Source organism: Colobus angolensis, unplaced genomic scaffold, assembly GCF_000951035.1.
Source record: "Colobus angolensis palliatus isolate OR3802 unplaced genomic scaffold, Cang.pa_1.0 Scaffold402, whole genome shotgun sequence".
Classification (NCBI taxonomy): Eukaryota; Metazoa; Chordata; class Mammalia; order Primates; family Cercopithecidae; genus Colobus; species Colobus angolensis.
Genome location: NW_012117400.1, coordinates 752,249 through 772,225, shown reverse-complemented (window position 1 = coordinate 772,225; position 19,977 = coordinate 752,249). Strand labels below are relative to the sequence as shown.

The following is a 19,977-nucleotide window of genomic DNA, read 5'->3' as shown; positions in this document are numbered from 1 at the left end:
GATCTCCTGACCTCGTGATCTGCCCGTCTCGGCCTCCCAAAGTGCTGGGATTACAGGCTTGAGCCACTGCGCCCGGCTAATTTTTTTTTTTTTTTTAATTATTTTTGGTAGAGACAGCATCTCGCCATATTGGCCAGGCTGATCTCCAACTCCTGGGCTCAGACAGTTAGCCTCTCAAAGTGCTGGGATTGCAGGTGTGAGCTACTGCACTCAGCCCAAGAGACACTGCCTTTTGCTGTCCTGCGCTGCTCTTTGCTTAGTTTAGTGGGGGAAAAATTAGAGCTGATGGATGATCTCTCTGGGTCAGGAGGAGGGGCTAGCAGGGAGCCCAAAGAAATGGGCTCAGCAGAGGACAGAAACAAGGTGACTAGAGAGGGAGTGGAGAGGGGATGGCAGCCGCACTGTGACATCAACCAGTCCCTTATACCCCGTCACACCTTGAGTCTGAGACCTGGCCCCACCCAATCGTAACCTCTGGCTCTCGGCCTTCTGATGGCCACCATGGCACAGCGGTGTGAGTGGCACTCGGAGACTCTGACCATTGCCCCCATGGGAGCTGCCACTGTGCATGGCCACGAAGCCTGTCTGTGTCTGTCACCCCCTCAGGTGGAGCTGGCCCTGCTACAGCAGTCCTACCAGGACCTGGCCTCACAGATCAACCTCATCCTTCTGGAACGCCTGTGGTATGTCATGCTGGAGCAGTTCCTCATGAAGTATGTGTGGAGCGCCTCAGGCCTGCTCATGGTGGCTGTCCCCATCATCACTGCCACTGGCTACTCAGAGTCAGGTGAGACCCAGGGCTCTAAGAGGATCCAGGCCAGGGGCCTGTCCCCCATACCGCTGGGTGTTGGGCTCACGAGGGCCCAGCTCAGCCGGCCCCCCTCCCACTTCTGCTGCCAGGGCTGCTGAGGCCCTGCTGCCACCCTTGATGCTCTCAGAGGTTGGGCTTGCCTTGCCCCTCCTTGTTGCCTTCTGCCCTGCGCGCACCTCACGTCCTTTGGTACCACTCAGCCAAGCCCAGGACTGCAAGTCAAGAACACAACGTATCACTTCTCCAGGCACAGATACCCTTACCCACCTGTCCCTGTCCTCAACCCAACTGTGACTTAGAGGTGGGAGGATGTGCGGAGTACCTCGAGTGAGCCTCTTTATCACTCCAGCCTTGGTTTCCTTGCCCTGAAACAGCTCTTGTAGGTTGCAAAGGGGAAAGACCTCCACCCTAAGGCGTTTTAGAGGAGTGGAAGCCTGTTCTACCTGTTATTTTAGTGATAAGATTAAAGATTTACGTTTTCTGCATTCCTGTTGATTTTGTTTGTTTGTTTTATTTTCTTTTTGGTTTTTGAAACAGGAGTCTGATGTTGCCCAGGCTGGAGTGCAGTGGCACGACCTTGGCTTACTGCAGCCTTGACCTCCCAGGCTCAAGTGATCCTCCTACTTCAGCCTCCCCAGTAGCTGGGACTACAGGCGCAAGCCACCATACCTGGCTAATTTTCATATTTTTTGTAGAGACAGGGTTTCACCATGTTGCCCAGACTGATCTCGAACTCCTGGTCAGGTGATCCTCCTGCCTCAGCCTCCCAGAGTGCTGGGATTACAGGCGTGAGCCGCCACGCCCAGCCTGCATTTCTGTTTTGTTTCTCTACTGGATTGCAACTTCTGCATTTGATTTTTTAGTCCATTAGTGGTTACCCTTTAAAGGATCAACACATGGCCGGGCGCGGTGGCTCACGCCTGTAATCCCAGCACTTTGGGAGGCCGAGGCAGGCAGATCACGAGGTCAGGAGATCGAGACCATCCTGGCTAACACGGTGAAACCCCGTCTCTACTGAAAATACAAAAAAATTAGCCAGGCGCGGTGGCGGGCGCCTATAGTCCCAGCTACTCGGGAGGCTGAGGCAGGAGAATGGTGTGAACCTGGGGGGCGGAGCTTGCAGTGAGCCAGGATAATGCCACTGCACTCCAGCCGAGGCAACGGAGTGAGACTCCGTCTCAAATAAAAATAAAAGTTAAAAGATCAACACGCATACTTGTTAGGTTAATCAATAGCTCCACCTCCTCCTGGACCTTAGAACACAGAAGAGTCCCGTGGGGCATGGCGTCATAGCCCAGCCAAGAGTTGGATTTGTACCTAGTTTTTCCTCTTTGCTATCGCCTTATCCACACGTGATAAAACTTGCTCACACGTTTGCTGAGTTCTATGCTCACCATTTTGCTCCTACATCTCAATTTCTCTTCTATGTTCTGTTGTCTTCCTCCAGATAGACATGTTTTTAGTTTTTGTTTGTTTGTTTGTTTGTTTTTTAACTCACAACTATACTCAGGACAAAGAGTTATCAGTGCTTCTAATTCTTGATAATTTTATTGTAATTCTTTGTGTTGTTTTGTTTTTTGTTTGTTTGTTTTTTGTAGAGGCAGGTTCTTGCTATGTTGCCCAGGCTAGTGTGGAACTCCTGGGCTCAAGCGGTCCTCCCGCATCGACCTCTCGAGGTGCTGGGATGACAGATGTGAGCCACCGCACCTGGCCTGTTGTAATTCTTGATTATTTTTGTTGCAAATGTTTCTATTTCACCCTTATTCCGAAGCTAAAGTTGAGTTGCGCAATGGAGTCTAGGTGGACAGTTCTTTTCTCTCAGCCCTTTCACAATGTCTTACTGTCTCCCTGCTTCTTTTGTAGCTGCTGACAAATCTGTAGCTGCTGACAAATTGTCCTCCCTGAGTACACTGTGTTTTTTCTCTGGGTACTTTGATCATTTTCTTTCTTTTTGGCATTCTGCAGTTTCACTATGACGTGTTTAGATGTCAGTTTTTGTTGATTCTGCTTGAGACTTGTTATATGTCCTTTGAATATTCAGGTTTTTCAATCATTCTGGAAGATTCTCAGCTATTAGCTTTTGAGATATTGTCTGACTCTCATTCTTTTATCCCGTTCTTCTAGAACTGGCAGCCAGCGCTGGACTTCTGACTCTCTTCGTTGTGTCTTTTGGTTTCTGTTTACTGTTTCCCATCTCACACTGTGCTGAATTCTGGGGATGCCCTCAGGCTTTCTTCCTGCTGGCTCATTTGCCAGTTCACCAGTTTTCTTTTCGGCCATGTCTAATTGGAATTTTGTTCACGTTTCAGTGGCTGTTTCTGTAAGTTCTATTTCATTCTAGTTCAAATAGAAATTTGAAAATGGATATTTCCTTTCTCAAGTAGAAATGTCAGGCTGTTTCTGTGTCTTATTTGCTCATCTTTTTGACTGCTCCTTTCATGCTGTGTATCATGTTAGTCATACTTACCCCACCGTCTCTATCCGATGGTTTGGTTCGCTTCAGTTCTTGGGAGTCTCATTCACCTCTCTTCTGTCTGCTGGTCCTCACTCATGGTGGATCATTTCCTTGTGGGTTTTGCAACAGAACTTCTATGGGGATTGGTATGACCTCAATGGAGAGTGTAAGTCCGTATTTCCTTCTGTTTTGGCCAAGCACTCCAGGGTAAGCAGTTGGAGGCCGTTAGTTAGTGTGGAGGGGATGGTTCCTGAAATGAGAGGTGGTTTCATTTGAATTCATTTGAACTCCAGGCACATTGTTACAAATTCTTAGAGGAGGCTTTTTATTCATTGCTCATAGAGCCCAGGCTAAGCAAAGAAAGCTTCCTGGTCTTTGCCCTGCCTGCCTCTGGGGCTTTCAAAGGATCACCTGGCTGCCTGCTTCTCTTTGCTCCCAGGAGTTTCCCTTGTTTTCCATCAAGCTTGTCTCTGCTTGAAATAGTGTCATAGTTTTTACCCAGTTTGGTGGGAAGAGGGTTTTCAATTTATAAACAGAAGTCTGATTCTCTCCCTGTTTCTGTTTCCACCTCGGGGCTTCCATGCCCTCAGCTGTCTGTGTCGTCCTCTGGGTGACTCACCAAGAGGAAGGATCTAATTCGGGGACTGCACATCAAGGGCAGCCTTGATGCCGGCGTGGGTGCCCGGCCCAGTCAGCGCACCTAGCCCCGGGCACTGAGGCAGCCCACGAAACAGCACCTGCAGCCGCTTCGCTCCATGGCTGCCACTGATTGCATCAGGCTGCTCCCTGCCCTGAAGGCCTAGGACTTTTCTGAGCCTCTGCTGTGCCAGGCTTTGTGGGCTCCTGGCCCTGCTCTGCTGGCCCTCAGAGCCAGCAGCCTTTGAAGGCTGTGAAGCGCTCCCTTTCCCCTGGCTTGATTGGTTCTGTCCTGTGGCCTTCCGTTTTTTGGGGGGGGTTTTTGAGATGGAGTCTCACTCTGTCTCCCAGGCTGGAGTGCAGTGGCACGATCTCGGCTCACTGCAACCTCCGCCTCCTAGGTTCAAGCAGTTCTCCTGCCTCAGCCTCCTAAGTAGCTGGGACTACAGGTACACACCACCATGCCTGGCTAATTTTTGTATTTTTAGTAGAGATGGGATTTCGCCATGTTGGCCAGGCTGGTCTTGAACTCCTGACCTCAAGTGATCCATCTGCCTTGGCCTCCCAAAGTGCTGGGATTACAGGCGTGAGCCACTGTGCCTGGTCCTATGGCCTTCTTATTTCCCCAGATGCCAGGCCTGCTCTGTCTTGGGGCCTGTGCCAGAAGCACTCTTTACTCTGCTGCCCTGTGGCACAGCCCACCTAGGCAAGGCCCAGCCTGCCCACCATCACCTTTCCTGCCTCCTTCCCTGCCTCATTGCTCTCCCAAGCACTGAACACCCCGTCAGTGGCGCTTTTCTCTCTCCCTGCCATGGACTGCAAGCCCCGTGGAGGGCAGGGATTTTTTTCTGTTTTGTCTCTGCTATGTCCCCTGCACCAGGTGGCTAGTGAGGGCTCCGAGTGCTTCAAGGAGGTGCAGTGTGCTGGTTGGGGAAGATTTAGATAAGCTTTGCTGGGCTGGCATGCAAGGCAGGTGGGCTCAGGAGATGGGCAGGGCCTGTGGCTCCCACTCCAGCCCAGAGGCCTTGCTCTGTCCAGCTCCAGGGCCCTGGCCTTAGTAGCCCAAGGCTCCAAGACAACCTGCAGAGGGCAGCTGGTTCTGTGCCAGGATGCTCTAGGCACAAAGACTTGCAGACCCTTCCCTTTGTCCACAGAGACTGTCCAGCTCTCAGAATACCTGGGGAGGAGGGCTGTGTCCTTAAGAGCACGGTGGGAAGGAAGGTCCAAGGCCTTCAACCTTTAGAAATAACGTCCCCGCCCTGCCAGCCCAATCTAGTTCCCTGGTTTCCCAGGCCAGGCCCCTTTCCACCCTGCATGGCCCTGAGCTGACTCTACGTTTCATGTCCTCTCCCAGCCCCCAGCCAATGATCCCTGAGGCTTCCCCCTCAGGATCACACACGCCCCTGGATAGAGTCCTCAGGTCCTTTACAGGACCTTCCCACCACCTCAGCCACACCCCAGCACCCTCAAGAGGCAGCCTTCACCCTTGCTCCCCACCTCTGCTCCTGTGGGGACTCTAAGGATCAAGAAACTGAGAGTCAAGGCCATTGATGAGGGTCAAGGGTGCTGCCACGGGGCCCTAGAGTGTGACAGAAAAGCAAGTTAAGACAGGAGCAGCTCCTGGGAGAAACAGACACCAAACAATATGGCTGCTGGCCCAGAGGTCAAAAACCATGGTGTAGAGGTCAGGAAGTGGGACATTAGGCTGGGCGTGGTGGCCCACGCCTGTAATCCCAGCATCTTGGGAGGCCAAGGCGAGCGGATCACCTAAGGTCAGGAGTTTGAGACTAGCCTGGCCAATATGGTGAGACCCCATCTCTACTAAAAATACAAAAAAATTAGCTGGGCTTGGTGGCAGGCGCCTGTAATCCCAGCTACTCGGGAGGCTGAGGCATAAGAGTCACTTGAACCTGGGAGGCAGAGGTTGCAGTGAGCCAAGATCACACCACTGCACTCCAGCCTGGGCAACAGAGCAAGACTCTGTCTCAAAAAAAAAAGAAAAGAAAGAAAGAAAAAAAAAAGAAAATTGGTGTTTCAAAGCCAAACAGCCCTGGGCGTTGGATGACAAAGTTCAGACGTTCCCCAGGAGGGGCGACATCAGTGGTGCAGGACAGAAGGCAGGTGGAAGGAGCTGGTTGTACCCAGAAACAAAGCGAGATGCCTGCTAGTGCATTTTAAAAATCAATGTTATTGAGATGTAATTAACATACCATACAATTCATCCTTTTCCATGTACAATTTAAATTCATTCACAGAGTTGTGCAGCCATCACCACTAACTCCAGAATGTTTTATTTTTATTTTATCCCCCAAAGAAACCCCAGACCCATGAACAGTCACTCCTCATTCCCTCTCTCCAGCCCCTGGCACCCACTCATCTGCTTCCTGTCTCTGGATATGCCTATCTGGACATGTCCTAGAAATGGAATCGTGCTCTGTGGCCTTTTGTGACTACCTTCCTTCACTGAGCATCATGGTTTCAAGATTTGTCCATGTCATAAGATGAATCAGTCCTTCATTCCTTTTCATAGCTGAATAATAGTCTATTGTGTACATAGACCACAATTTCTTTATCCATTCATCCATTGATGGACATTTTGGGTTTCTTCACGTTTTGGCTGTTGTGAATAACACTGCTGTGAACATCCATGGACAGGTCTCTATGTGCACAGATACCCTCGTTTCTCCTAGGTGTATAGCTAGGAGTGGAATTGCCAGGTCACACAGTAACTGGACAGTTCACTTTTTGAGGAGCTGCGAGACTGTTCTCCACAGTGGCTGCCCCATTTTGCCTTTCCGCCAGCAGTGTTGGAGGCTTCCACCGTTTCATCCTGGTTAGCACTGGTTGTCATCCCCTTTGTGTTCTAGCCACATAGTGGGTGGGAGGTGGTATCTCTTGGTAGTTTTGATTTGCATTTCCCTGATGACTGATGACGCTGAGCCACTTTTGATGTGCTGAGTGGCCGTTTGTATGTCTTCTTTGGAGAAATATCTGTTCATGTCCTTCGCCCATGTGTGATCGGGTTATCTCTGTCATTGAGTTGTAAAAGCTCTTTGTATATTCTGGATACTGCACCCTTATCAGATGTGTGGTCCACCAGTGCAGAGTTTTCTCCCAGTCTGTAGGTTGTCTTTTTCACTGTCTCAATGTTGTCCTTTGGTGCACAAAAGTGTTGAGTTGGATGAGGTTCAGTTGATGTGTTTTTCTCTTGTTGCTCGTGCTTTTGGTGTCCTAGTGAAAGAACTGTTACCGTATCCAAGGTCATGAAGCTTTATCCTGTTTTCTTCTAAGAGTTTCATAGTTTGGGCTACGCTACACATCAGCCTATGATGTGCTCTGGGTTGGTTTGTATGTATGGTGTGAGGAGTCCCTCTCTTGCACATGGAGAGAGAGAGAGAGAGATCTGATTGCCTTGGCACCATCTGCAGAAGAGCCTGGCCTTTCTCTCCAGCGGCTCATTTTTAACTTTCCACTGTCTCTGCCCCTCCCCGCCCCACCACCCACCCCTCTGGGGCTTTGCAGATGCAGAGGCCGTGAAGAAGGCAGCCTTGGAAAAGAAGGAGGAGGAGCTGGTGAGCGAGCGCACAGAAGCCTTCACTATTGCTCGCAACCTCCTGACAGCGGCTGCAGATGCCATTGAGCGGATCATGTCGTCGTACAAGGAGGTACCTCTGGCCCAGCCCCACCCTTGCCATCCTTGCCATGCTCCTCTCCCTGCAACTGGCAAGGGCTGAGCCAGGGTTACCCTCCCTCAGGTGACGGAGCTTGCTGGCTACACAGCCCGGGTGCACGAGATGTTCCAGGTGTTTGAAGATGTTCAGCGCTGTCACTTCAAGAGGCCCAGGGAGCTGGAGGATGCTCAGGCGGGGTCTGGGACCATAGGCCGGTCTGGTGTCCACGTGGAGGGCCCCCTGAAGATCCGAGGTAAGGCTCTCCCCTCCCTATGAGTGACCCCGCCCGTGCTGCTACTGCAGATGCTGACCTGCTGCCCCAGCTCCTCCCATTCCTGCTCCTTCACTCAGGGACCTCCGTGCGCTTCTGGCCCATCCCAGTCCACCCAGGACGGGAGGGCTGCCGGGCAGGGTCTTTGAGGACTTCGGCCTGGTCGAGCTGGGCCCCTGGAGGATTTCCTGGGGAGAGGTGCTAGTCCGACCGCCTTCCTTCCCAGACAGTAGCTGCCAACCACCCTAGTGACTCGCCTTTTGAGGGCCCCAGCCTGGATTATTCATTCAAAACAAGGGGATGTGGTCCCCTCACCCATGCAGGACAGCAAGAGAAAGTTCCAGTCAGTGTGCCAGCCGCTGGCTGCCGTGGGAGGCAGGTGCTGCAGAAGTGGGTGGCGGCCCAGGGCACTGTACTAGACACTGAGGGAAGAGTTCAGCTTGTTGGAAGACCTGGCTGTGTTCCCTAGGGGCCCTGGACCACAGGCTACTGGTGGGGAACCAGCTGGCATGCTGCCGGGGACACACAGACCCCCCCCAGAATGCAGAGGGGTTGCCACCACTCCTTCCCCTCCCCACCCTCCGCCGTGCTCTCTCTGCAGGCCAGGTGGTGGATGTGGAGCAGGGGATCATCTGTGAGAACATCCCCATCATCACGCCCTCAGGAGAGGTGGTGGTGGCCAGCCTCAACATCAGGGTAGGTCCAGCGGGGAGGGCGCCAGCCATGCACATATGCAAGCCTCAGCCCTTGGTTCCCGCCTGTCTGTGCTGGCAACAGCCATTGTCCCTAGATCTACGTGGCAGGTGGGCCAAGGTCAAGGTGAGAGACCAACGTGTCTCTGACTGTTCATCCTGGGGCAACAGAGGCTGATAAGAGAGACCAGTGATACCAGGATTGGCCAAGGTTCACCCCGGCGTTCCTGGCCGTATCATCTGATGCCAGCTCCCCATACTCCTAAGAAAGCCAAGACCCGGGCGGGGGCTCTGCTTCAAACCTTGCCACTCGACCTCCCTGGGAAGGCCACAGATTACCTGTGTCCCCAGCCAGGGGTTTAGATGGGGCTGGGGAGCAATGGAGTGAGGGGGAGACTGGGGTGGAGGGACAGGTAGAGAAGTGACAAGGAATCACTCATTCATTCATTCATTTAACCAATGTGCCCTGAACTCTGAGCTGGGCACCAGAAACCTGAGGCAAGTCAGGAGCCCTGCACTCAGGGAGTCCTCACTGTGGAGGGACACTAAAGTGTTACAAAGGTCTCCAGGTAGACAGCTGTTCAAGGGACAGTGGGGATCACAAGAAGAGTGGTCAAAGTCCCTTGGGGTGGTGGGGGTGGGACGAAGCCTTGCCCAGGAGTAGCTGCGAGAAAGTGGGCAGGCAGCTGACGATAGAGGCCGTGGGCCTGAGGGGCAGCTCACACAGGAGAAAGCAGACAGGAGGGGCGTGCCAGGGAGGAGGGGCATGCCAGGGAGGAGGGGCGTGCCAGGGAGGAGGGGCCAGCACAGGTGGTTACTCCTCACCGCTGGCAGTGGCCACTCCTAGGATATCCGGGGAGCTGATCACCAGTGAGTCTGAGGAGGGTGGTTTCCAGGCTGGCCCCGGGCAGCACAAGCAGGCAGGGGCAGCAGGCAAGCTCACAGGGCCCCTGCACGCTGAGCCACAGCTGCTCAGGGAGCCAGGTGTGTAAGATGGGGCAAGGCCCAGGCCCAGCCCCTCAGGAGGGGACAGTCAGGTGGCTGCATTAGCATCCTGTGGCTGCGGTCACAAAGCGTTACAAACTTTGAGTGGCTTTCCCAGCAGAGATGGTCTCTCTCCCGGCTGGGGAACGGCAGTCCGAGAGGAAGGTGCAGGCGGGGCGGGCTCCTGCCGAGTACCCAGAAGGCGCCTCCGCTTGGGGCCTCTGTCCCAGCTTCTGCTCTGCTGCCCATCTGCAGGCTTCCTTGGCTTCTGCCACGGCAGGTCAGCCTCGGCCTCTGTCTCCACGTGGCGTTCTCCCTCTGGGTGTGTCTGTGTCTCCGTCTCCCTTTTCTTCCAGGACACAGGTCACATTGCATTAGGGCCCACCCTTCTGCAGAATGACCTCATCCAAACCTAACTCATCACGTCCGCAATGATCCTGTTTCCAAATCAGCTCACACTCCAAGGTAGTGGGGATTAGGGTTCCCACATAGGAATTTCAGAGGACACAGTTCCGTCCATGACACTGCCTGAGGTAAGCTAAAGACCACGCCCTCAAGTCTTCCCAGGAGCCCTGTGTAGCGTTGTTACCGTGGACTTCACTGACTCCAGCCCCCGGCCTCCTCCCTGCACACAGCCCGCCCCCAGCCTGGCCGGCATTTTCCCAAAGTAGGCATTTCCTAGCTCCAGTGAGGACCATGGAATCAGTGAATTGAAGAGCCTGGGATCCATGATGCAGAGCCCAGGGGCCACTGTGGCATCTCTGGGTCACTCTGGCACCTGGGAAGGCAGTGGGTCTGTACTGTCAGTCTAGAGCCATAAAGAAAGCACCTTTTGGGCCGCGTGTGGTGGCTCATGCCTGTCATCCCAGCACTTTGGGAGGCCGAGATAGGCAGATCGCTTCAGCCCAGGAGTTCAAGACCAGCCTGGGCAACATGGCAAACACTATCTCTACAAAAATTTTTAAAAATACAAAAATACGCCAAGTGTGGTGGCCGTGCCTGTAGTTCTAGCTACTTGAAAAGCTAAAGTGAGAGGATCTCTTGAGCCCAGTAGGTTGAGCCTGCAGTGAGCCATGATCCCACCACAAGGCCCTGTCTCAAAAAGAAAAGAAAGAAACTGCTTTTTGTCCCCAGTGACTCAGGAGGCCAAGGTGAGAGAATTGCTTGAGTCCAAGAGTTTGAGACCAGCCTGTGCAACATAGCAAGACCCCGTCTCTAAAAAAGCATTTAAAACTTAGCCAGGCATGGTGGCGTGCATCGTAGGCCCAGCTACTCAGGAGGCTGAGGTGGGAGGATGACTTGAGCCCAGGAGTTGGAGACGGCAGTGAGCTGTGGTCACACCACTGCACTCCAGCCTGGGCGACACTGAGATCTCGTCTCTTGAAAACAAAGTGCTTTTCAGGGCAGTTCCTTAAAGGGGGCTGAGAGTTGACCCTGCACTTGGATTCCTGGTGAAGTGGAAGTTGGATGGGACTGAGGATGGCACTGGCTGTGTTGAAACACACCTACTCGTTCAGCTGTGGCAGAATAGGCCCTTCCTCTTGTGCTGGACCCACGTTCTCTGGGCATGTCAGGGCCTGAGGACAGGGCCAGGTCTTGTCCATTCCTGTGTCCTGGGCCAGGCATTTAGCGAGAGCTAAATTTAGCTAGGGCCGTGGATGCTGGACCCCATCCCCCAGGCCCTGCTGTCCTTTATCAACAGATCAAGAATGGCCCGCCTGCTGGCCTCGGGCATTGGGAGCTTCTCAAGGCTGGGCAGGAGGCCATAGGGTACGGGAAGGAGCCTGCGCTCTCTGGCGTCAGTGGCTGTTGCCCCTGCAGGTGGAGGAAGGCATGCATCTGCTCATCACGGGCCCCAACGGCTGCGGCAAGAGCTCCCTGTTCCGGATCCTGGGTGGGCTGTGGCCCACGTACGGCGGTGTGCTCTACAAGCCCCCACCCCAGCGCATGTTCTACATCCCGCAGAGGTGAGGAAGCCCGTGCGTCTCTCCTGCACCTCTTCCTGCCTGTGCGCTCACACATGGCTTCCTGCAGAGGCCCAGGAAGTGGTGAAGAGTCAGCACCTCAGGAGAGGACACCAGGGCACTGTCCCCAGAGCTAGAGACAGACTATGGTTCCTGCTCCCTCCAAACCCGCCCAATCCACTGCCCTGTTTTGGATCTGTGTGGGGTGTGTGCACGGGTGGCGATGTGAGCGTGTGGGTGCATGTGAGTGTGGCACGTGGACACTGCCTGGGAGGCGCAGAGTATCTTGGGAGAGGCAGGGCCGGCCCTTCCCTCTATGGACACCGAGCTTTCCCACAGGCCGTATATGTCTGTGGGCTCCCTGCGTGACCAGGTGATCTACCCGGACTCAGTGGAGGACATGCGAAGGAAGGGCTACTCAGAGCAGGACCTGGAAGCCATCCTGGACATCGTGCATCTGCACCACATCCTGCAGCGGGAGGGAGGTAGGAGGCCTGCGGCTGGCAGCCGCCTTTTGTCGCGCTGTGGCCGCTCCCTTGGCCTCCAGGGAGTGAAGATTGTCTCAACATCCAGGAGTCTAAAGTGCCAGGTGCCACAGGGGCGGGACAGAGGGTGCTGCCTCTAAGGCCTGCCTACCAGGGAGGACCAGCACCACACAGATGGCCCCAGGTGGCATGGGTGCTCTAGGGAAGGGGGCACCTAAGAGGGATGTGCACCTCATTGGGGGACCCAGGATACCCTCTCCCAGAGAAAAGAGGTCTGAGCTGAGCCCTGCAGAATGCTGAGCGGTTACCCTGTCGGGGAGCCAGGGACAGCAGGGCGGAGTGTGGCCCGCAGGCTTGGTGGCGCGAGAGGCTAGCTCACAGAGGCCCCTCCAGACCAGGCGGGAGCCTAGGCTTTCCCTGAGCAGGATCAGACGCTCTTGGAAGGACCATGGGGTGGTGGGCAGGGGCAGTCTGGGAGGGGCAGGCACATGTGTGCAGTGATGGCTACTGTCAGGAGGTTTGTGCAGACACTTGGAGGGGGCTGGGGCCAGCAGAGTCGGGTGGATTCTGAGATGAGTTCACGGAAAAGGAGGCCAGACTAAGCTGTTGTCTTGTCCTGGGCTTATCAAGGAATGCTGCTTGTTCACAGTGTCCATCGTGCTGGGAGAGCAGAGGAGGAGAGAGGGGTGCAGCTGCAGGGGCATGGTAGGAGTGTTCAGTTCTCTCTTTGAATTCTGAGTCTCTGGGTTCAGCTTCCAGCCCCAGTGCTGTGTGCGAGATTGCCCTGGGCAAGGGCCTTGCCTTGCTGGGGCTCCCCTTCACGGTTCAAGGGCACAGGCACCAAGCCCTGCCTTGGTGGCAACATGAGAAGAAGTGGCTCCTGCAGGAAATGGCTGGGGTGTTGTCACCTGCCTGTGGAGGAAGCGGGGACACAGGTGGCGATGGCAGTGGAGCAGCCCCTGGCGCGGCCCTGCCTCTTGCTCCTGCTGCCCGCAGCCTGGGAGCACGTGGCCCCTCCCGCCTCTGTGGCAACCTGAATGCCTAGGGCCTGTGGCCGGCCAGCATGAGCCGTTAGGATGGAGTTGAGCTGTGAGGAACAGAACCGGCCTCCCTGCAGTAGTGGCTAAGATCGTTTGTGAGTTTATTGTACAGAGCTGTTAGGTCTCAAGAGAGCCAGGCCACAGTTGCCGGGGCTGGCCCTGCTCTGTGAAGGTCCCAGGGCTCTAGGCTTTTCTACCAGGTCACTCTGCTGTGTGTGGCCTCCATTTCCAAAGTCACCTCATGATACAGGGGGGCTGCTGCAGCCCTCACATCATGTCCCAGGCTGTAGGATGGAGGAAGTAGAAGGGAAGGGGCAAAAGGTATGTGCCTTCTATCTTTTAAGGAAGGTTCCAGAAGCCACCATATTGAATACTTACAGTTACATCTCATTGGCCACAACTTAGTCTCATGCTCACACCTCACCACAAGGCCACCTGGGAAGCGTAATCTCTATTCTGGGTGGCCATACACCCTGTCGCCACTTCCAGTCCTGGGCCGCAGGGGAAGGCAGCATGCCTGAGAATACAGGAGGGGCCACTTCTGCCGCAGTGCCCCGGCCCAATGGAGCAGCCAACCCACCTGCTCGTTCAAGCAGCCCACTCGAGCCTTGCCAAAGTGCTGGCACAGGGCGGTGACAGGAGGCCCAACCTCTGTGGGTGGTGACAAGCCCCTGGTCTGGGGAGAGCACTGTGGCAGCTCTGGGGCTCTGTGCCAGGGAACTGTGTGGGTGCCCTGGGGCTGCCATAAACCATAGGGGTGGGTCGTCTCCTGGATCCAGCAGCCTGAGCTCCAGCTGCCAGCAGGGTGGGCTGCTTCTGGGTGTCGTGACAGAAGGATGTGTTCCAGGCCTCTGTCCTTGGCTCGCAGATGGCCCACTTCTCCCTGTATATCTTCACCTCGTGTTCCCTCTGTGCACTTCCTCTGCCCGCATACCCCCTTTTTATGAGGACACAGTCATATTGAATTAGGGTCTACTCTGATGACCTCATTTTAGTGTGATCACCTCCATGAAGGCCCTGTCTCCAAATAAGGTCACACTGAAGTGCTGGGGCTGGGACTCCACCATATCTCTTCTAGGAGAAAGCATGATTCCAGTCCCCACTCCTCCATGATTAATGCCTGGCAGACGGACAAGGACACAGAGGCACAGTGGCCCTGTCATCACAGCCAGCTCATTCCCATAGCTCCCCCAGCTCCCCGGCCAGCCCCCAGGGCTGGGTACTGGTGGAACTGAGCCAAGACCCTTGCCCCCGCCCAGGTTGGGAGGCTATGTGTGACTGGAAGGACGTCCTGTCGGGTGGCGAGAAGCAAAGAATCGGCATGGCCCGCATGTTCTACCACAGGTGAGCACTCTGGGCTCCCTGGGGTCCCCTGGAAGGGGAAGTAGCAGCCATGGGGAGGCCTGGGCTCAGTGGAGCCCGAGCTGGGCTGAGGTACTGGGCCCTGGAGGGTGCACAGACTCTCCTCTCGGCCCGGACCCCCAGGCCCAAGTACGCCCTCCTGGATGAATGCACCAGTGCCGTGAGCATCGATGTGGAAGGCAAGATCTTCCAGGCAGCCAAGGACGCGGGCATCGCCCTGCTCTCCATCACCCACCGGCCCTCCCTGTGGTAGGTGCCCTCTCTCCCTGCCTGGGGTCAGTGGGAGTGGCAGCCTGAGGGGAGGACGTGGCCTGGTGAGCCCAGCAGCAGCAGGCGGCTCTCATCAGCAGCCCTCGTGCCGTGCCCCTGACCCTGTCCCTCTCCTGGCCAGGAAGTACCACACACACTTGCTACAGTTCGATGGGGAGGGCGGCTGGAAGTTCGAGAAGCTGGACTCGGCTGCTCGCCTGAGCCTGACGGAGGAGAAGCAGCGGCTGGAGCAGCAGCTGGCAGGCATTCCCAAGATGCAGCGGCGCCTCCAAGAGCTCTGCCAGATCCTGGGCGAGGCCATGGCCCCAGCACAGGTGCCAGCACCTAGCCCACAAGACCCTGGCGGCCTCCAGGGTGCCTCCACCTGACTCGGCCCTCCCCGGCCCCTGCCCCACCCCCAAGCTCAGATCACATGAAGGAGACAGCAGCACCCACCTGCGCATGCACCCTGCCCCTGCATGCCTGGCCCCTCCTAGAAGACCCTTCCCGCCCTTGGGAAAGTAGATATGGAGGGTGACGCCCTGCATAACCCCCGCCCTGTCCCTCCCACTCCCTGGGGGGCTGTTCCACAGTGACTGGGCCCTGTCCAGGGCAGTGAGTCCTCTACTTTGCTCCGCGGAGGAAGCTGGGGCACAGGGGGCCAGTGCTGGCCACAGCAGCGCAGCCGAGTCCCAGGAGCCACTCAGGCCACAGCCCCTGGTGCTGCAGGTGGCCTCCCTCCGGAGACCCGAGTCCCCACGATTCCCTCCTCGTCAGTCTCTCAAAGACCCCATGATCCAGCCCCTGAGGGTGGCCAGCCAAGGCTCCTGTCCCATGGGATGCCATAAAAGCCATCCAGTGGGACCCATGGTCACACAGAGCCCCTCACCTGCATCCTCTCCCCAACAAGAGCCCCGAAGAGCCCAGGGGAGAGGGCCGCACAGCACTGCCTGCCGAGCGAGAATGTAGCCCCAGCCCCCTCGGCCCCTCACCTCTTCTTTCTACAGCCTAATTTATTGGATTCCCTATTCATAGCCATCTCCATGGCCAATGTGACTCCCCTGCCAGCAGCGGGGGTGGCCCAGCCTCTGAGTCCCATGGGGCCCTGGCTCCCACCGGTGCCAAACCCAGCCCCTGTGGCCGTCACCCCGCCAGCCTACACTGCCAGCCGCCACCGGGGCACACGGGCCTCTGCTTGCCAGCCGGGAGTGCGGACACCATGTTCCCAGCTCAGTGCCAAAGAGGGGTCACCAGGAGGAGCTGTCTATAGAGCCAGCGCCTGCCCGAGAGACCCCACCGCCACCGTGTGCCTTTCCCAGGCCCTCAGCCCTCGGGCCGGGCACCACCCCCAGTGCCCCCAGTAAAAGCCTCCATTGGCAAATGCAGTCCTTCCTCCCTGCCTCGGAGTCTGGTGGTGTCTGCTGCGGGTCTCAGGGAGAGATGGAGGAGAGGGAGTGGGTTGCCTGTGGGGGAAAGAGTGAGTTTGGGAAAGGAGTGGGCCTGACCCCCAAGCCCTTCTGCGGGGGAAAGTCACCAGAAGACACCGTCCAACATATCCTCTGCCAAGCCTCACACCAATGCTCTTAGGGTTCCCGTGACGGTGGGGGGGGGGGGGGGCAGAACCTTCAACAACATTGCACAGAAATACTGGCTGAGCCCAAATAGGACTAGGGGAGGGGATCGTGCCCCAAAGGTGGGGCAGCCTGAGTGCTCGTCAACAGACAAATGGACAAACAGTCTGTCCATAAGGCACAGTGCCATTCCGCCAGACACAAACGTCCAGAATAGGCTCATCGGGACAGAAAGCAGACAAGTGGGTGTCAAGGGCTGGGGCAGGGGAAGGAAGGAAAATGGGGCAGGGGTCCTTTTTAAAAATATATATATATAGTATGTATTTTTTATTTTTTAATGAAACAGGATCTCACCCTGTCACCCAGGCTGGAGTGCAGTGGTGCAGTCATAACTCACTGCAGCCTTGATCTCCCTGACTCAAGCAATCCTCCTGCCCCAGCCTCCTGAGTAGCTGGAACTACAGGCGTGTGCCACCATACCCTGCTAATTTTGTGATTTCTTTTGTAGGCAGGATCTCACTATGTTGCCCAGGCTGGTCTCAAACTGCTGAGCTCAAGCGATCGTCCTGCCTCAGCCTCCCACAGTGCTGGATTATAGGCATGAGCCACCCCACCCAGCTTCAGATTTCTTTTTATTGTGAAGAAAATGTTCTGGAACTATAGAGCATACTAAATGCCACTGAATTGTGCACTTTAAAGGGATTGATTGTGTATTTTGTGAATATCACCTCAAAAGCAGATAGATAGATGGTAGATGATTGATGGATAAATTGATACATATATACACGTATAGATATGATTGATATAGATGATTGATAGATGATGGATGATTGATGGGTGATAAGTGATAGATAAAAGATAATACATGATAGATACATGGATAGATAGATGAATAGAGAGAGATGATAGTGATTTAAAATTTTTTTTAGAGATGAGATCTCACCATGTTGCCCAGTCTGGACTGGATGTGCTAGCATCAAGCAGTCCTCCTGCCTCAGCCTCCTGAGTTGCTGGGACTACAGCCACATGCTAGTGTGCCTGGTGATAGATAAATGATTGAAAGATAGACATGATAGAGGCATCAATGATAGACAGATGGATAGACACGATAACAGGTAGATAGCAAGATACATGGGATAGATCAATGATTGATTATATAGGTAAATGATATAGATTGATAGATTATTCATTATAGACTGATAGGTGGATAGTTGATTGATAGATGATCGATTGATTGGTTGATTGATTGATGGAGAGAGAGAAGCAAGCATAGCCATTGCAGCCACCCAGACAAGACATGCTGAGGCCTGAAGTTCCAGAAGTTTCGAGCAGTTGGAAGAACTCGACCGGCATGGGGGCAGCTTCTTCAGAGAGTGGAGGGGGCAGCAAGGTACCACTGGGTTCTGGTTTGGAAGGTTAGGTGAGTGACAGCACCCTTGGTGGACAGAGGCAGCTCCAAAGGAGGGGCCGACCTGGGGAGCAGGTGCAGCCTGAGGGGATGGTGCACAGGCAGTTGGTTCAGAGCTTGGTGCTCCTCAGTGGGACGTGGGTCAGCAGGGAGGCCAGTGGTCGTTGAAGTTTGGATAGAGACAGCCTGGTTGAGGGGAGGGGCATGCTTGGCATCTCATTTAGGGGACAGGAAGTAGACTGTTTACCTGCATTTTGAGATTAAGATTTATTATTCCTGATCCCAGGAGGTGGCCCATTCGGAGGGCTGGAAGTTGTTCCTCCATTTCTTCTGACGATTGTGTAAGTCGCCCATGCTTGATCATAAACCCCTTTTGTTTATTTTTGACACATAGCTGGAATGGCTCTAATTGCTACAGATAGAAGGAGACACATCTGGCAAAGACCATGCAAAAGGAAGCTAGTGGAGAGAAGCTCATACCGTACAAACTAGGCTCCAGGGCAAAATCATTATTAGGATTAAAAGAGGTTGCAGCATACTGATGAGTATTCATTCCAAAGCATTCACTGGCGGGGGAGGGGTGGGGGAAAATAATAAATACATAAATAAGTAAATTATTTTAAAAGAAGTATTAGTGGCTAGGTGTGGTGGCTCACGCCTGTAATCCCAGCATTTTGGGAGGCCAAGGCGGGCAGATCACCTGAGGTCAGGAGATCGAGACCAGCCTGACCAACATGGTGACACCCCATCTCTACTGCAGTACAAAATTAGCCAGGCGTGGTGGCTCATACCTGCGGTCCCAGCTACTTGGGAGACTGAGGCAGAACTGCTTAAACCTGGGAGGAGAAGGTTGCAGTGAGCCAAGATCACGCCATTGCACTTCAGCCTGGGTGACAGGAAAAAAAAAAAGCATTAGCCATTCTGATCTTGTGTGCCTGCATAATGATAGAGCCTCAAATGACTACAAAACAAGAAAAGGAAAAATTAATAAATAAGCACATTCTCCACGCAGGAAATTATACCACCTCTCACTGGAACTGCTGGTCTAAGCAGACTCAATTAGTAAGAATGTAGAAAAATTAGGCCAGGCATAGTGTCTCATGCTTGTAATCCCAACACTTTGGGAGGCGAAGGCAGGCAGATTACTTGAGGTCAGGAGTTCAAGACCAGCTTGGCCAACATGCTGAAACTAAAATAAAAAAATATAAAAATGAGCCAGATGTGGTGGCTTGTGGTGCCTGTAATCCCAGCTACTCAGGTGGCTAAGGCAGGAGAATCACTTGAACTTGAGGTTTCAGTGAGCTGGATCGTGCCCCTGCACTCCAGCCTGGACAACAGAGCGAGACTCTGTCAAAAAAAAAAAAAAAAGAATATGGAAAAGTTGAACAAGCTTAATTTAGTGGACACCCAAAAACTACAGACCGCACATTGTTTTTAAGTTCACCTTGGACATTTACTAACACTCACCATGTCCTAGGCTGCAAAACAAGACTCAGCAAATAGCAAAAGAACCCACATCACACCAGCCATGTTCTTGATGCAATAGAATAAAGGCAGAAATTGGCAACCAAACTAAAGCTAAGGGCTCCCCTATGTTTGGAAATCTAAAGATACACTACTGGCCAGACATGGTGCCTCATACCTATAATCCCAGAATTTCGGGAGGCCAAGGCGGGAGGATCGCTTGAGCCCAGGAGTTCAAGACCAGCCTGGGCAACATAGTGAGACCCCCCCATCTGTATAAAAATAAATTAAATTAGTTTTTAAATTAAAAAAATTAAAACTAATGCACTGGTCTGAGAAGAATTATAATGAAAATCCAAAAGCATTTAGAACCGAACAATGAAAACTATGTACAAAAGCGTAAGCCATGTAGCCCAAGCAGTACTATGAGGAAATTTTAAAAAAAGAAAAGAAGTGTGGCCAGGCGCGGTGGCTCACGCCTCTAATCCCAGCACCTTGGGAGGCCAAGGTGAGTGGATCACCTGAGGTCAGGAGTTCGAGACCATCCTGGCCAACATGACGAAACCCCGTCTCTACTAAAAATACAAAAATTAGCTGGGCGTGGTGGCGGGCACCTGTAATCCCAGCTTCCTGGGAGGCTGAGGCAGGAGAATCACTTGAAACTGGAAGGCAGAGGTTGCATTGAGCCGAGATCCTACTGCTGCACTCCAGCCTGGGCGACAAGAGCAAAACTCCATCTCAAAAAAAAAAAAAAAGTAAAAAATAGAAATGATATTATGAACTACAGAGGGATCTCCCTCCAGGCACCACTGGGAGCTGAAACATCAGGGGCACCTGGGGGCGAAAGACATGAGTGGGAACAACTTCAGCCCTTGCATCTCCTCCAAACGCCGCTAAAAGGAATGCAAAGGGAT

The 19,977-nt window shown here is 54.0% G+C and overlaps 2 protein-coding genes across 4 annotated transcripts in view; one reads left to right on the top strand and one right to left on the bottom strand.

Moving 5' to 3' along the window:
- The window catches only part of BCAP31 (B-cell receptor-associated protein 31), a 43,923-nt gene extending 32,100 nt beyond the window's left edge, over nt 1–11,823 (bottom strand). For both annotated transcript variants that reach the window (XM_011955861.1, XM_011955860.1), the window contains exon 1: nt 11,809–11,823. The gene's annotated coding sequence lies outside the window, so the exon portion shown is untranslated. The remainder of the gene's footprint in view (nt 1–11,808) is intronic.
- The window catches only part of ABCD1 (ATP-binding cassette, sub-family D (ALD), member 1), a 20,057-nt gene extending 4,037 nt beyond the window's left edge, over nt 1–16,020 (top strand). The window contains exons 2-11 of one of the 2 annotated variants that reach the window (XM_011955863.1): nt 607–782; nt 1,896–1,908; nt 7,460–7,567; nt 7,658–7,826; nt 8,446–8,540; nt 11,342–11,487; nt 11,824–11,969; nt 14,269–14,353; nt 14,495–14,620; nt 14,763–16,013. In XM_011955863.1, coding sequence (XP_011811253.1) covers nt 607–782; nt 1,896–1,908; nt 7,460–7,567; nt 7,658–7,826; nt 8,446–8,540; nt 11,342–11,487; nt 11,824–11,969; nt 14,269–14,353; nt 14,495–14,620; nt 14,763–15,009 — 1,311 coding nt within the window. In that variant the 3' untranslated portion in view covers nt 15,010–16,013. Of the gene's footprint in view, nt 1–606; nt 788–1,895; nt 1,909–7,424; nt 7,568–7,657; nt 7,827–8,445; nt 8,541–11,341; nt 11,488–11,823; nt 11,970–14,268; nt 14,354–14,494; nt 14,621–14,762 lie in introns of both variants that reach the window. The other variant, XM_011955862.1, reaches the window with a different exon arrangement.
- The last annotated feature ends 3,957 nt before the right edge of the window (nt 16,021–19,977 follow it).